General features: G+C 46.8%; 1 protein-coding gene across 1 annotated transcript in view; it reads right to left on the bottom strand.

Annotated features, from left to right (window-relative positions):
• The window catches only part of PRKAG1 (protein kinase AMP-activated non-catalytic subunit gamma 1), a 160701-nt gene that overhangs the window by 126801 nt on the left and 18197 nt on the right, over positions 1–15703 (bottom strand). The window contains exon 2 of the mRNA XM_078685813.1: positions 2035–2092. Coding sequence (XP_078541939.1) covers positions 2035–2092 — 58 coding nt within the window. The remainder of the gene's footprint in view (positions 1–2034; positions 2093–15703) is intronic.

Raw genomic sequence — 15703 nt, 5'->3', positions numbered from 1 at the left:
GAGCTAAGTCACATGCAACCATGGATCACACACGCCCCCCAAAGGCACACAGCTCACAGTAAAGTAACCAGTGTACATGTCACCAGCATTCTAACACACAAAGTAAATAACCCCAACTTACATTCTAACTATGACATCATGACCTGTCATTTCAATTCACTGGCCAAAACAACTGCACATTAATTCGGTCCACACCTGTGCGCCGTGAGTGACAGTTCATATCTGTCGTGCGAGCAGCTCACACTGACCGTTACAAAAATGTAACTGCACCCGTTAGCTGAGAGTGACCACCGCTGGACAGTATAAGCCAGCCCTGCCGTTCAGTAGAATAACCAGGAAGTCAGGCATCCTTGCCCGTGTAATGGGCGGGGCCTGTGACGCGGCCGGAAGAGGCCGGTGTTGCTCGTTGATGCGGGGCTCCCATCATGGAGGGAGAGCCCCGCGGTAGCGTGAAAATACAGAGAAGTGCCCCGCGTGTGGAGATGCGCCGGAGAAAAGGAGCGCAGCGAGGCGACGCCACAAACGAGCACGGTGAGTGGAGGGGGGGATATGTGTGTCTGTGTGTGCGCGTGGGCCCGTGAGTGGTGGTGGTGGTGGTGGTGGGGGAGGGGGGTGCGTGTGTGTGCGCGTGCCTGCCTGCCTGTGTGGGTGTGTGTGTGTGTGCGCGCGCGCGTGCCTGCGTGTGCGTCTCTGTGGGCGTGCCTGCGTGTTTGCAGGGATTCGGAGCCAGGGGGCGGGCAGCCTGATACAAAAGCGCGAGGCGCGCTCACGAGGACAAATCTGAGACAGCAGAGGCTCGTGGCTGAATGCTGTCTCAGATTCCCCCGAAAGTAACAACTATAGGCCCTGAGCTAGACAGCGCATGATACGCATGCACAGCTCTACGCTCGACCTAAAAACAACAAAACTATATGTCCTCACAAAGTTACACTAAATATACACATATGCACAAAAGATTGCAGTGTAAACAAAAACAAAATGGCAGAGGAATAATCAAAAGGTTGTCCGTCTTGTAACAAGAACATGGTGCAATAAATGCTTCCCCTTGATTTTCCAAAGCGGAACGTCGATGGCGTTTTGACCTTGAAGATTTGTTAGGTAATCGTAAGGACATATAGTCCTTGGTGGTCAGACAGCAGTACAGTTGAGGTACCTTAAAGCAAATTGACTTCTGCTGGGTTTAAATTATGAATTGCCTTAATATTTAGACGCGCTGACGGAACTTGATGTTTCCCGAACCAGTGTAATTCTCTGTACACCTGGTGGTACGGGAACATTGCTTTCCCTAAAACAATGAAATTAAGACAGTCGTTAATTTCTGACCTCATGAACCATTGTCTGGGTTGATATTTGAATTGTATGCCTCAAATTAAATTTTTGGGATGCTCTCAATTTTATATGTCCTGATGATGACCTAGCAAATCATCAAGGTTGAACCGCCATCAATGTTCCCCTTTGGCAAATCAAGAGGAAGCATTTATTGCACCATGTTCTTGTTACAATAAGGGGAAACCTTCCGATTGTTATTTCTCGGCCAATAAGTTTTTGTTTACACTGCAATCTTTTGTATATATGTTTAGTGTAACCTTGTGAGAACATATTGTTTTGTTGTTTTTCTGTTTATGTATCAGATTTTGTACGGTACTGTTTGTTTTGCAAAGAAGAATTCAAATAACAAAAAACGGTTCCATTTTGAAAGAATTTCTGTGTGGTTACCTTTTTTTCTGTTTTTTTTTTACTTAGATTTGCAGATCTTTGGTTTGAATAAGTTGCGATATGCTCTTTGCTTTGTAATGTTATCCTTGAACCAGCGTGGTTTCTATATTAGTTATTGCCCCAGGTGCTGGGGTAGTGGCCTGCCCCTGTTTAATGTAATTTATCCTATCTAAAACAGTCACCTGACACAAATTAATTGTATCAATTCAGCATAATACCTTTAGATTTAAATAATTCTAAACTGTTTAAAAAAAAAAAGCATGAGAAAGCATTTCTTTAACAAAATCGTGGTCTCCCTCAAGCCTTCATTATTCTCACCTTCGGGAGTTGTTGGGAACTTTTCTGGAGCCCTCTGAACAGCAGCAACTGTATCCTGCTAAAAAATAAAGAAAAGAGATAAGTTAAAGGATGGACGGGTATCAAGCCCCTCTTGCATTACTAAGTGTCAGAAGGCCAAGAACCAGTCTGCACATCCTCACTGCTTCATATGAATGGTTGTGGGGCTTACTTCCAAACTGTATGTTGCAAGCCTCTTTACCCTCACTTAAAGCCAAGGTAAACAGCAATCGCCTGAAGGAATTGTCACTGAACAGACTGAAGTGAACCCAGGGTGTCAACATTCATGCGGGTACACTGATGGACCAAGTATTCCCTTTTAGCACTTGACTGTCGAACAGAAAAAGCATGACAGCTTAAAACATTTAATAATGAGAATGTCCAGGCAATTCATGGCTTCCAAAAATAAAAGGACTTAAGTACATGTAAGTTATTTTACACTGCAATTACATGTTCCCAAAGAACATCTGCACCTTCTGTCCTAGAGTTAAAACCCAAAAGTGTTTCTAGCTTCTATGCACAAGGTGTTGAATCAACTGCCCTGTGATCAATGTTATCCTGTGAGGACACAGTACATGTCGACTCGGATCTGTAAAAAAATTACCTTTTTTGCAAAATGTAATGAAATAAAGGGAACCCCCTAAGATTCTTTTGAGTTTGGTTGCAATGATTTTAATTAAAGCAATATTCTAAGGAAATCGTCCCAGTCCATCCATCACAAATCTAAAGAACGCAAAATCAGTCAACCACCCAAAGAGTGAAGTGCCCAAGCTGCAAAATGATGTTTCTAGGTGCACCAAGGGTACTTTCTAGAGTTGACCTAAGGTGATGTTGCTTCTGGCCACAATAGCCCCAGATGAGGGTCACAACTCCAGACGACTGAGACCAAAAGTTCAGTAGCCTCTGGGAAGTAAAGGGTACAGTGCATGACTGAACTACAAGTTCAGACAAGGCGACTTTTAGGTCATCAGTAAGAAGGGTGGCCTGTATTTCCGGAAAAGGTGGCCAAGATGTTGTAACCACTGATCAAAGTTTTTTGATGGTGGCACCAGCCGATCGGGGTACCCAAAATGGTCACTGTATAGTCCAGTGGTCAGTGGGCTGTACGCATAAACAGGAATTGAGGGAGTTTAACTAGGCTTCAAACCACCACAATATCTCCGAAACTATAGAGTTAGAAAGGGTACTTCAATGGTTGTGAAATTGAGGCACTTTTTCTTGAAGGGGATCCAAGATTCAGCCCCACCCTTCTAGACTGTGAGGATACTGCAACAGCTCCACGCAACAGCAGGAGTTGCGACTCCCGAGCAGCTGGCAGGAGATTTCATGACTCCGGAGAAATCTCAGTCTATCAGGAGGTCCGGCATTCAGGACTTCAGTCAGTGGCGCGTCAGTCGGAGTCTGCAGATCAGGTCAGCTCCTTCTGATTGAAGCACTCCAACCCCTTTTGCAAACATGCACATTTTTCTTTCTATGCACAAGTCCAGAAGCAGGGCAACTCCACAGACTTCTCGAATTTCAGCCCTGTCTGAAGGCAGAGTGATGAGTTAGCAGCAGTCTCCCACTCCTGGTTCTGCAATAATCTTTTCTATTGCACAGGTATATAGGAGTTCCTTAGTGATGGCCAAGGCTGAACAGAGTAGTGGCTGAGGAGGAAAATACTAATGTTCCTCTGGCTGGCATGCCTAGCCCTTCTTTGAGGCTGCACCCTTTGAATGTTGATGTGCTCCTCCAATCCTATCCCGTAGGTAATCGCTTACAGCATGATCAGTCCGTGGGTTGTGCATGCAGCCCAGGCTGGACCACCTGGTAATGGATAGGCTAGTTCAGGTGAATGTGGAATGGATTCAGACAGGGAGGTCATTTAACAAGGGGAAGGGGATCAAGGACAGGGGAAAGGGGAGGTGTGGACTTCACTTTGTCAGGGAAACTGCGGCTACATCAAAGTGATCTGGCTGGCTAGCCTACTTCACCCAACAGCGAGAACTGACTTTTTGAGGGGAGAAGAAGAGGTGATGTGCAGGCTTCAAAGTGAAAGATGGACACCGGACACAAGCACACAAGTAACCACTATCTAGTGCAGCAGACACACACGTGTGAACGCCACCACTGACCCGCCACACACACATCATGAAAGCAAAATACCCCTGTTATAGGTAGCAACCTGAACTCTACCTGGTGGACTCCTTCCACTACAGGGTACAACAAAAAATGCCTGCATCTCTGACTACAATCGTACACTGATACCATTGCCAACCATCATATCCTGTGAAGAGGGGGCAGCAGACCCCTTCACCACAGAAGGGTGGTCTTTGGGTGCCCCCTAGACACAGACCTACGGGGAAGAGCTGTGTCTTAGTTGTAACTCCCACCCCAAAGAACCGAGACTTCACTCAATGTATTTAGTAAGACCTCTGATAAAACCACATTAAACACTAGAACGCACTCCCCGATTTGCAATAAATACCCAATTAATAGCAACAGTAAAAGAAGCTGAAACAAGCCACAGATATTACAGCATCGCAAGCCAAATGAAACTCTAGTTTGCAAAATCTCAAAACCTGGAGCAGAAGGTGTCAGGACAATAGTAGTGAAGGGAGGCAATAGTAATTATAGAACAGTGCTGCACAAATCATTTAAAAATGAGAAACGTTAACCTGTATAGCAAACCTAATGAGTACTTAAAAAATCCAGGGACTTCAGCCAAACCCCTAAATGCTCCCTAAACATCTAAGGCGATCCTTTACAGCTTTCCCATAGAACAAGATCTCCATTTTGAACTCTTCACACATCTAAACCTTGCTCGCCAAAGCCCAAGATTTCTCTGCTAACTAATTCCTCCTTCGGAAGCCCATGCCATCCCTCTGAGCACAGAACTCACGGCTTGAAAAGGAAACCCACCGTACTTCTAGTGGCGCTATCGCGCCTCCTCAGCAGAGCTCTCCGGAGCTTCATCTTCCTATCCTGGACGTGCTGCAAGTGACTGGCTACCCAAAGCCCTAATGAGCTTATTGTAAGAGCTTAAGAAGGATAGTGAAGGTGTATTAGCCCACGACGCAGACAGATGCACATAGGATTTTATCTGTACCTGCAATTGAGACAGCTTGTGCAATTGTCAGCCTGCTTGAGGCTGACCTTTCCCTCTAAGGCAAAAGAACAAATGAGGAAATATTTGAAAACACAGATGTAAGTGGTATTTATATATAGTGCAATATCACCTCTGTCGCATTGCACTGTCATAACAGGTGGGTATTGTGGTTGGTGCAGTGTGCAGACCTGGGTGGTCTGACTATTGGCTGCATGACTAAGACATAAAGACCTCGGAAGAAGAGAGTTTGGTTTGGGAGAAAGCGGACGGAGGTGTCTTAAGAACTGACCGGGAATACAGGCATAATTGTAAGGACATGGCAGGGGTGAGGGAGCTCTCTGGACAATATACCCTGCTTCCCATGACAAAGTGTGTGCTGTCATGCTGAGGATACTGCATCAAACTGAAGGCAGGGATGATGTATTCTTAAGTGATGCATTCAAAACTTCACTTCCTACCTGAACTCCATTTTAAATGTACATGTCCCAATCTGTCACTGTATTGTCACCTTTATTAAGAAATGCCCTGACACAACGCTTAATAGGGTCACACAAAAGTGTAAAAGTGACAGGGACAGCAGAGTGGGCAGACAAACCAAAATAAGTGGGTCACAGAGGGTGGGCAAAGTAGCTCCAGCTTGGTTTTCAATGTTGTCTGGGTTAAAAAGCCTGCAACTGATCGTGGTGAAGAGTCTGATATTGTAGTGTGCACCATAAAGTTTAGCATTACAAAGTAAGGGGATTCCTAGGGGCAGTTATTCCGGACACATTTTACTGATTTAAATAATCCTACTTCAGGATCAATTTAGAAATCTGTGGCAGAGAACATAGAGCAAAAACCCCTCTTCCTCACTGCAATAAAAAGGCTGGTCACAAGTGTGCCCTTTCCCTGCATGCCTACTGCTTTGCAGTACCGCACCCGGCCTGTTTTGTTGGAGAGTGGATGTAGAGCGGTGTTTTGGAGCTGGTGGCTTTTAAGGGAGAAGACACAGCACGTACAGCTGAAGCCCAAAAGTGAAGAAGTTGTCAGAACCGTCCCTAGGGTGAGTAGTGAGTAACGGTTGGGGGAGCTGCACTGCTGGAGTTGGTGACATGGACACAGAACCAGACAGTACTCAACATTGGTGCTAGAGGGTGAATCCATTACTACACAAAGGCATCATGCAGTTCCTATATTCCCAATAGGCTCTGCACATTGGAATAATATAAACTATAGTTCTGACATAGGACTGAGGTCAGTCTGCCTCCATCAAGTATACTAAACTTAATTGTGAGTGCCAGAGACAGAGGTCACTAGAAACTTTCTCGAATACACAAGGGATTAGTTCCTGACAACCACATTAACATGACAACTTTGTTACCCAAAGAATCGAAACATATCTTCAGAAACCGTGGAAACAAAAGATAACTATTTTACTCAGTCAATCGTGCATGCTTCGTTTCTACAGAGTTGCACAGAAATAGAGAGACGGGGTTTCAATAAAAGGGGTTTATTGAACAGTCTTCGTTCTCATGCAAGATAGGTGAACTGCTACAATCGTTAGACAGAATGCAAAGTATAATGCGTACAGCGTAAACAGTAATATAAAATAATACTGTAATAGCATTGTCTGCTGCTATGACATGCAAAAATACATACATAAATAACACAGGCTAAAATACTCAACTAGTGCTTCTAAAATACGCCTACCCCAATGTACCTAACCTAGGTCTAGTACCAGGGAAGAAGTAGGTGTTTGTCTTTTAGTATAGGTTTAGTTTTGCCAAGAACTGCCAAAGGTTTCTCATGGTTCTAATCAGCTCATACCTTAGAATGAGAGAGGTTGGTATCTCTTTCACAGACTCGATTTCCCAACCCCCCGCAAGGGGAGTCAGAAACACCAGAGCTGGAATTCTAGCCAGGAGATGACAGCTTCTGGTCAGTGCGTCAGCTGGAGAGTTGGCTTCCTTCGGCACTTGCTGTAGCGAGCTGCGTCATGCAAGTAGGTAGTCGAACTGCACCGAACCACACCGTGCTTTGCTATAGCAAGAGAAGGTATATTTATACCTTGAAGGTGTTTAGGAATGCCAGTGTTGGCCTGAAAGTCGGGCATATGAACGCCATGAATTAACCCCTAAGGAATAGTTGTTCAAGCATAATAATTAGTTTCTTGGAGAAATCAATATCCAGGCTAGGGGAAGTCCCTTCTGCTTAAGAGTCTGGTTTTCCAAGAAATCGTTGTGACGTAGATGAATGGATGGAAGTAGCCATGCCTGTATTTGGGTAGCATGGGCTATGCCTAAATAAGGACTGGATTTCTATGCCTATATAAGGGCATGAATCGGGAAAATGTATACAGAATCTAAATCAATACACAACAGTTTTGTTGGGGCGTGGATGTAGAGTGGTGTTTTGGAGCTGTTGGCTTCTAAGGCAGAAGACAGGGCACGTACAGTTGAAGCCCAAAACTGAAGACGTTGGCAGAACCGTCCCTAGGGTGAGTAGTGAGTAAGGTTTGGGGGAGCTGCACTTCTGGAGTTGATGACATGTACACAGAACCAGACAGTACTCAACATTGGTGCTAGAGGGTGAATCCATTACTACACAAAGGCATCATAGCCACCTACTAAACAAATAGTGATGCACTCATGAATTACCTGTGAAGAAGCTGCACGCCCTAGAGTCTGAGGCTTTATGTGAACAGTTGAGGCTTTGTATCCATTTTGAAACAGACATCCTTCAATACACCTAGTGTGTAAGTATAGTGCGTTTCTATAGTCCATAGGAAAGGCTTTTTGTTGCATCTTTGGCACCGTTTGGAGGCTCTGCATGAAAATTCCCCCTCAGAAAAAAGTCAGCCAGTCTGGCTCCTTCATGAAAAGTTTAGAGCCAATCTGTGAGTCCCACCCATGCAGACTGACATCCGTTCCTTTCTTTACGGGCCTTCAAACGCAGATCCGGAGGAACTCCATGGTCTCTTTAGACCTTTTTTTTATTTTTTTATTTCTATGGTGTGCAAGAGAAAATGTCACCCCCTCAAATAACAGGTTCTAGCCATGTAAGGACTATCGCGAACAGACGTTTGTGACGGACCCTCACGAAGTTTGCTTACTGTGCCTGGCGGCGGAGCACAATTCTAGGGCCTGCATCGATTGTGCTCATTTGAATCTGAATGTCATGCAGGACTGTGAGGTGAAGTTCCAGGTCGCCAAATATTGGAACCCTCCACACCGTGACATGTCGGAGCGTTGTGACACCACCTACCGGTGCGCAAGAGTCCTGCATTAAAGTTTCCAGATCCAGTCTCACACTTGGGTAACATTCCCACGGTTAGTAATCTGTGGTTAGAAGTATCCATCAGAAACAGGCCACCTGGTAACAGTGATAAAACAGACCGAGAAGAGAGGAGGTCGGAGACAAATAGGGGATAGACAGAGGCACAGAAAAGACGTATGTAACATGGGAAAGGAGATTAAAGTCACCTGGGACAGAGAGTGACTGGGCTAAGTGACAAAGAAGAGCCGGGGAAACTAAGGGACACGGAATCCAAAAGAACAGCGACACCAGGAGACCTACAATGACCAGGGCCGGACTGGGAACCACAACCGGCCCAGGCAAAGTGCTCGGCCAGAACCCTCCCCACTCGGGGAGGGGATTAGGGGGGGATTGGAGGGGCCGCCGAGCACTTTGCTGGGGCCGTTTTTCAGCCGATTTTAGTACAGGGCGCTGCAAAATCGAACCTGTAACAAAAACGGCCCCCAGGGACCCAAAACCGGCACAACCCGTGCAACGCACCGGGGGATTGCCCGGCGCTAACAAGGACGCAGAGAGACAGAAGGAGTCAGAGTGAGGGAGATCATACAGTGGTGCAGAAGAGAACACAATGCGACATGGGACAGACTTGGGAAAAGTGACGTAGAAGAGACATCTTGGGATACACACTGGCAGAGTAGACACTCAAAATAGAGAGACACCAGGGGTCGGACACAGGGAATACAATCAGAGGAGCAGCAGAGGACAGACTATAACATAACAGAGAGACAAACCTGAAGACATCTTGATTGGAGCAGAGATTAGCACACACAGTGACAACCTACTCAAGAAATAGAGAAATTAACAAACTAATCGGCAGGCCGGTGGCTCCAAGGCCAGTCGAATCTGGTGAAACTTATGTAGAGTTGCAGATTTATATTGACACGAATCACTGTGCACCAGCCCTGCCTTGCCTATCGGATTGCACGCCTTTTCAGAAATCAGCCAGTTTCCAAGCAGGTTTCCCCTCAGACACATGATACAGGGTGCACTGAAGCAGAATGCTGAATACAGGGCATCCTCTCCACAGAAGGTGCACTCTCCCCACTTCTTACCTGAAACTTCACAGCTCCCCCGATTATGATCTCCATTCTGCTTCTTCGCTGAGCAGTCAGGGACAGGAAAGACTTTTCCACAGAGCAGCCCTTTGTATACAAGAAGTGCAGTAGCCCTGGGAGTGGCGTTTCCGGGTTCATCACCCCTCCCACTCTGACCTTATCTGCCTGGCATGTGACAAAGGTCACATGAACCAATATGTTGTTAAGGGGACATGACCCAATAGAAACCACGCATCTACTATTTTGTAAACATACTCTCGTGGTGCACCGGAATATGCCCAACAATGCATGCAAAGAAAGGCTTCGGAGATACCGGGGGGGGGGGGGGGGGAAGCTTTAAGAATAGTCAGAACCGATCATTTCAAAGGCCCGGAAGTGGAAAAAGACAGAAACTGGATATCTGCATAATGAACCAGATCAACTATGTTTCTAACGACGGCAAAGCGCGAGATGAAATGGTGATTAAAGTGGGGTTGGGAAAACTAAAAGACAGACAAACACCAATCGCATGGACTGCAGATGCCAGATGCAGACAAACCTGAAAGACGGAAGAAGACCGGAAGTGGGTGTTATCGACAAGGATCTGGCACACGAACCCACTGGAACAAGTATGCAGCGACGAACAATCACCTGCGAGGTTTGGCGGGGAGAATCACTTTCCACAACAAATGGACGACCAGAATCTGAAAAGCCTGCTAGACGAGACCATGAGATGGCAGACAATGCTGCAGAATGCAGTGCAGCATGAAACCGCACAAGGCACCCAGAGCCCACACATAGTGACCTATGATGCTGCCTAGGCTAGAACAAACTGCTACACAATAAACGTAGAGGTGACACCCTTCCTTCTGCGGGTAGAAGGTTGAAATACACCACGCAACTAACCGATCGCAATCAAAGTACGTTAAGTCAGAATTTATTGGGCTGCAGTGGGCAAGGGGCCTAGTGTAGCAAAGGCGAACGAACGCTTTATGACGGGTTTCAGCTCACACAGGACTCCGCAGGGCAGAGGCCCGGGCAGGATCTATGCACCTGTTCGCAGCACATGAAGGACACGAGGCGATCACCCAGGCCCGCCCCTGACCCAGGGAGGGGATATGCACCTGTGCACTTCAGTGCGGCTCATACAGGGCACTGGAGGGCTCGGAGCCCATACAGGGCACAGCAGATCAGAACAAGGACCCGGGCAGATCTATGCACCTGTTCGCAGCACAAAGGACACGGAGCGATCACTCAGGCCCTGACCCAGGGAGGGCATATGCACCTGTGCACTTCAGTGCGGCTCATACAGGGCACTGGAGGGCTCGGAGCCCATACAGGGCAGGGCACAGCAGAGCAGAACACAGACCCGGGCAGGTCTATGAACCTGTACGCAGCACATAAAGGACACGGGGGCTCACCCTGGCAGAGCCTTCGCCCTGCTCATAAGGGACACCGCAATGCTTAGGGTGGGCATATGCACCTGTGCACTTCAGTGCGGATCAAATGGCATTGGAGGGCTCCGAGCTCATACAGGGCACTGCAGAACAGCACTCGGGCCCAGGCAGGATATCTGCACGTATGTGCAGTTCATTCGAAAACTCTGATCCATGTTAGGTCTATGCAGATGCGTGCTGCGCATGTAGGACCATGCACGATTATGGTCTAGATTTGACAATCACTGCAGGGCAAGCACGCACGCAGAGCCAATGCACTGCTGTGCAGTGCAAACAAGACTCCACATTTCTCCGACAAAAGCTAGACTATATGCAGCTCCTAAAGGACCGATGTATGGATGAGTGCAGCTACGTGTTACAATATCGAGCTCTTGCTGGCCCAGACTCGATATGGGTACCTTTCTGCTGCACACACAGCGCACTGCCGTGCTCCGAGCAGGGCACGAGCTCCACAGCTCCGTGCAGCTCATACAGATCACTGCAGTGCTCCGAGCAGGGCACGAGCTCCACAGCTCAGTGCAGCTCATACAGATCACTGCAGTGCTCCGAGCAGGGCACGAGCTCCACAGCTCAGTGCAGCTCATACAGATCACTGCAGTGCTCCGAGCAGGGCACGAGCTCCACAGCTCCGTGCAGCTCATACAGCGCACTGCAGTCTTCTGACCCAGGCTCAAGCTCCACAGCTCCGTGCAGCTCATACAGAGCACTGCAGTGTTCTGACCCAGGCACGAGCTGCACAGCTCCGTGCAGCTCATACAGCGCACTGCAGTGTTCTGACCAAGAAACGAGCTCCACAGCCCAGTGCAGCTCATACAGCGCACTGCAGTGTTCTGACCCAGGCACGAGCTCAGTGCAGCTCATACAGCGCACTGCAGTGTTCTGACCCAGGTACGAGCTCCACAGCTCCGCACAGCACATACAGCGCACTGCAGTCTTCTGACCGAGGCACGAACTCCAGAGCTCCGTGCAGCTCATACAGCGCACTGCAGTCTTCTGACCCAGGCTCAAGCTCCACAGCTCCGTGCAGCTCATACAGAGTACTGCAGTGTTCTGACCCAGGCACGAGCGCCACAGCTCCGTGCAGCTCATACAGCGCACTGCAGTGTTCTGACCAAGAAACGAGGTCCACGGCCCAGTGCAGCTCATACAGCGCACTGCAGTGTTCTGACCCGGGCACGAGCTCAGTGCAGCTCATACAGCGCACTGCAGTGTTCTGACCCAGGCACGAGCTCCACAGCTCCACACAGCTCATACAGCGCACTGCAGTGTTCTGACCCAGGCACGAACTCCAGAGCTCCGTGCAGCTCATACAGCGCACTGCAGTGTTCTGACCCAGGCACGAGCTCCACAGCTCTGTGTAGCTCATACAGCACACTGCAGTGTTCTGACCCAGGCACGAGCTCCACAGCTCCGTGCATAGGGTGACCAGACGTCCCCGTTTTCCCAGGACGGTCCCCGTTTTTGGAGAAGTGTCCCCGTGTCCCGACACTTTTCTCCAAGTGACTCAAATGTCCCCATTTTCAAACAGTGTCCCAGGTAAACACAGAAATGTCCCTGTTTTTCATTGTTCCAGTTGAGCATGCCAGTTGAGCATGCGCGTGCATGCTCTGTTTGCACTGGCATTTTGTAGCCTGTGATGTTTTATTGATTTTTGGCAAATATATGCTGTTGTCCTTAAAAGTGTAAATGTAATAAGAAGTACTAATGCTGCTGTGTAAAGGAGAGGGGTGCCAATAAAAGACCTCGGATTTGTTGTCTGTAATGCTTCATCTCGGTCTGTGGAGGGAGCTGTTGTTGTTGTCCCTTTTCTATGTCTATGACAGCTGTCAAATAATCCTACTTTTAGGTTGATGGTTACTGCAAACCGTAGTCCTACTTCTATGTCTATGACCGGTCCCCGTTTTTTTTTTGAAAATCTGGTCACCCTATCCGTGCAGCCCATACAGGGCAATGCAGTGCTCTGACCCAGGCACCAGCTCCACAGCTCCGTGCAGCTCACACAGGACAGTGCAGTGCTCAGTCCCAGGCACCAGCTCCACAGCTCCGTGCAGCTTATACAGCGCACTGCAGTGCTCTGACCCAGGCACCAGTTCCGTACAGCGCACTGCAGGGTCTGATCCAGACAGGGTGTGTGTGCAGCTCATACAGCGCACTGCAGGGTGTAATCCAGGCAGGGTGTTTGTGCAACTCATGATACAAGACACTGAAGGACAACCTCCAGGGAGGATTATCTCCGCCTGTGTGCAGTTTACAAGGGAACCCTGACCAGGTCACGACCTATGTCCCCTCGTAAAGCTCATAGGTCATATTTCACGGCTTGGCCAGTATCTACTCGCCGAAGAGCGGTTGAACAAGCATTTGCAATGCAATAGGTCTCGCAATTACTAGAGTTTGAGCTATTGGCATTGTAAATGACAATGCCTTTTATTTACTTGTTGATTTTTAAAACATAAATAAAAAGCATTGTTATTTACAATGCCAATAGCTTAAACTCTCACAAACGCGAGACCTATTGCATATGGTCAGGTCTAAACTGGGGTGGCATGGTGAGTAAAAGAATGATGGATTTAACCCAGATCTCTTGACTGGGGGTGAAGGTTTTGATTTGTTCTGCATTCCGGCTATCAATTGTGTGTCTGTTGCTAGTGAGTAGAGAACCTTGCGTCTGATATTTATAGATCTCCTCTAGAAGTGAACATGCTTTTGTTAAATTCTCATAGTGCTTGCACTATTGGGTAGAGAAACCTTGCGTTTGTTATATTCGTACAGCTCTTCCGGTAGTGAGGGGAGAGACTGTGCTTTTTTGGACGCTCACAGCCCTTGCACTAGTGAGTAGAGAGGCATTGCGTCTGATATTTGTACAGCTCCTCCAGTAGTGAGCAGAGAGACCTTGCTTTGTTGGATTCTCACAGACCTTGCACTAGTGAATAGAGAGACTGTGCTTCTGTTTTATTCATACAGCTCCTGCAGTATTGAAGAGAGAGACCTTGCTTATGTTATATTGATACAGCTCCTGCAGTAGTGAACTATTAAAGTATTTTAAGGCACCATATTCGTGAGTGTTTACATAAATATGGGAATTTTACTTCAGCTTAAGGCTTGTGTCTTTTCTCCTTGTGCCTACCTTTGTTGAGAAGGTGTACGGAAAGAGGTTTGTACATCCTGTGTTGCGTTTATGTACTGATGGAAAAGTTACCAGCAATGTAGGGCTAGGGATGCTAATCAACAGGACATTTTGAGTTTTTAGCTGGCCAGGTTGTGATGCGATGTTTCGTGCTGTAGCAATGTCGTAGTTTTGTCTACATTGTCGGTTTCCAGGTGTGAAAAAAAAAATGCACTTCAACTGTATACATGATTTTTTATTTAAAATAAAATATCCAGAGGAAAGCTAATGACATTTGTAGCTGCTGTGCTGGTCCAAACCACATGCTAGACACTATGCACTAGTAAAGTGAAACAAGGATATTGTGCTGCATAAATAAATACTTATAAGGTCCCAAAGGCGAGACCTATTGGCTATGCCAATGCATGTTTTTATTTTCCCTTCTACATTGTTACGGATACATCCACAGTGGTCTGCCCAGACATGGCAAATCTTGAAGTGATGAACTCTTAATTTAGGGACTGATTTCGAGAGTCATGGAAAATCCTTCAAGTATTTTATTTTTGGGGAAAATGCGAACATGAAGCCACCATTCCCATTCGGTCCTTTCCACCCATCGCAACCCTATAGTATGATGATGCTCTTGGCGGTCAAGTAGGGGAAACATCCCTACTAAATCTTCCACTACTTTTCCCGTTCACCAGGTGTGTTTGTTCAGTAGTAGCCAGTATTCCTTCCTTTTAAAAAAAAGTGTCAGGCAACTGCGCATGTAATCAATTCCCATTGTTGCTCTTCTGGGATCCTTACACTCATTTGACAACATCTCTGCCTTTTTCATGTTACCATACGGATTAGAGGGCCTTCTTTGATTTCCCCCTTGTTGATGAACATGTACACAGCATCCTGCTCCCCTTTTGGCTATATGTTTGAGGACTTACTACAGTTATAATTTGCTAGTATATCTCTCACACACACGCATCCATCACACTTCCCGGAGATGCATCCTGTAGCACGATTACTCCGCCCTGGAGGCCATCACACATGAAAACACTTCCCAGATAGACTCAAAACACCCTTTGAATTATACACCCTTCATGAAGTCACTTGCTATGCATGTCGGCAAGCAATTTAGATCTCCACACAGATAGTAAGTGGTGTACAAATGCTAGAATACAAAACCTGAATTTCTTCACCCACAGTAATAGTGACATTGAAGAAACCACAGGTGCATTCTCTTCGGTATTTAGCTCTTCCTCCAAAAATTGCAGGATTTTCCTTTGCCACCCTACTTTACATCAGGCTGGAATGTAAATTCTTAACTAAGTCAAAAAGAACTGTTCCAGTCTCTGCATCCCCAATCCAAACCTGATCATCGATGCTGATCCTAGCAAATTCCTTCTATCTTCAGTGTCTGGGTTACCATAGTTACCAACATTTAAGAGTACTTAGAAAGTAACTAAAACAACAATGAAATGCTGTACAACTGTGCATGAACATACCAACTTTGAATACTTTCGGGGCCAGTGTCCATGCTGACATTTTATTTCTAAATTATCTGCATGTTTAATTCTCATTGATTTTGAAGGTACACAAAATTGCTTAATTAATACATATGTATCATTATTTATGCCTGAGAATGAGAAATGGCTTTATTCACCACCACTAAGAACTGTAG

Source organism: Lissotriton helveticus, chromosome 1_1 (genome assembly GCF_964261635.1).
Source record: "Lissotriton helveticus chromosome 1_1, aLisHel1.1, whole genome shotgun sequence".
NCBI lineage: Eukaryota > Metazoa > Chordata > Amphibia > Caudata > Salamandridae > Lissotriton > Lissotriton helveticus.
Note: the sequence above shows the minus strand (reverse complement) of the source record. Positions and strands in the feature narration are given on the sequence as shown.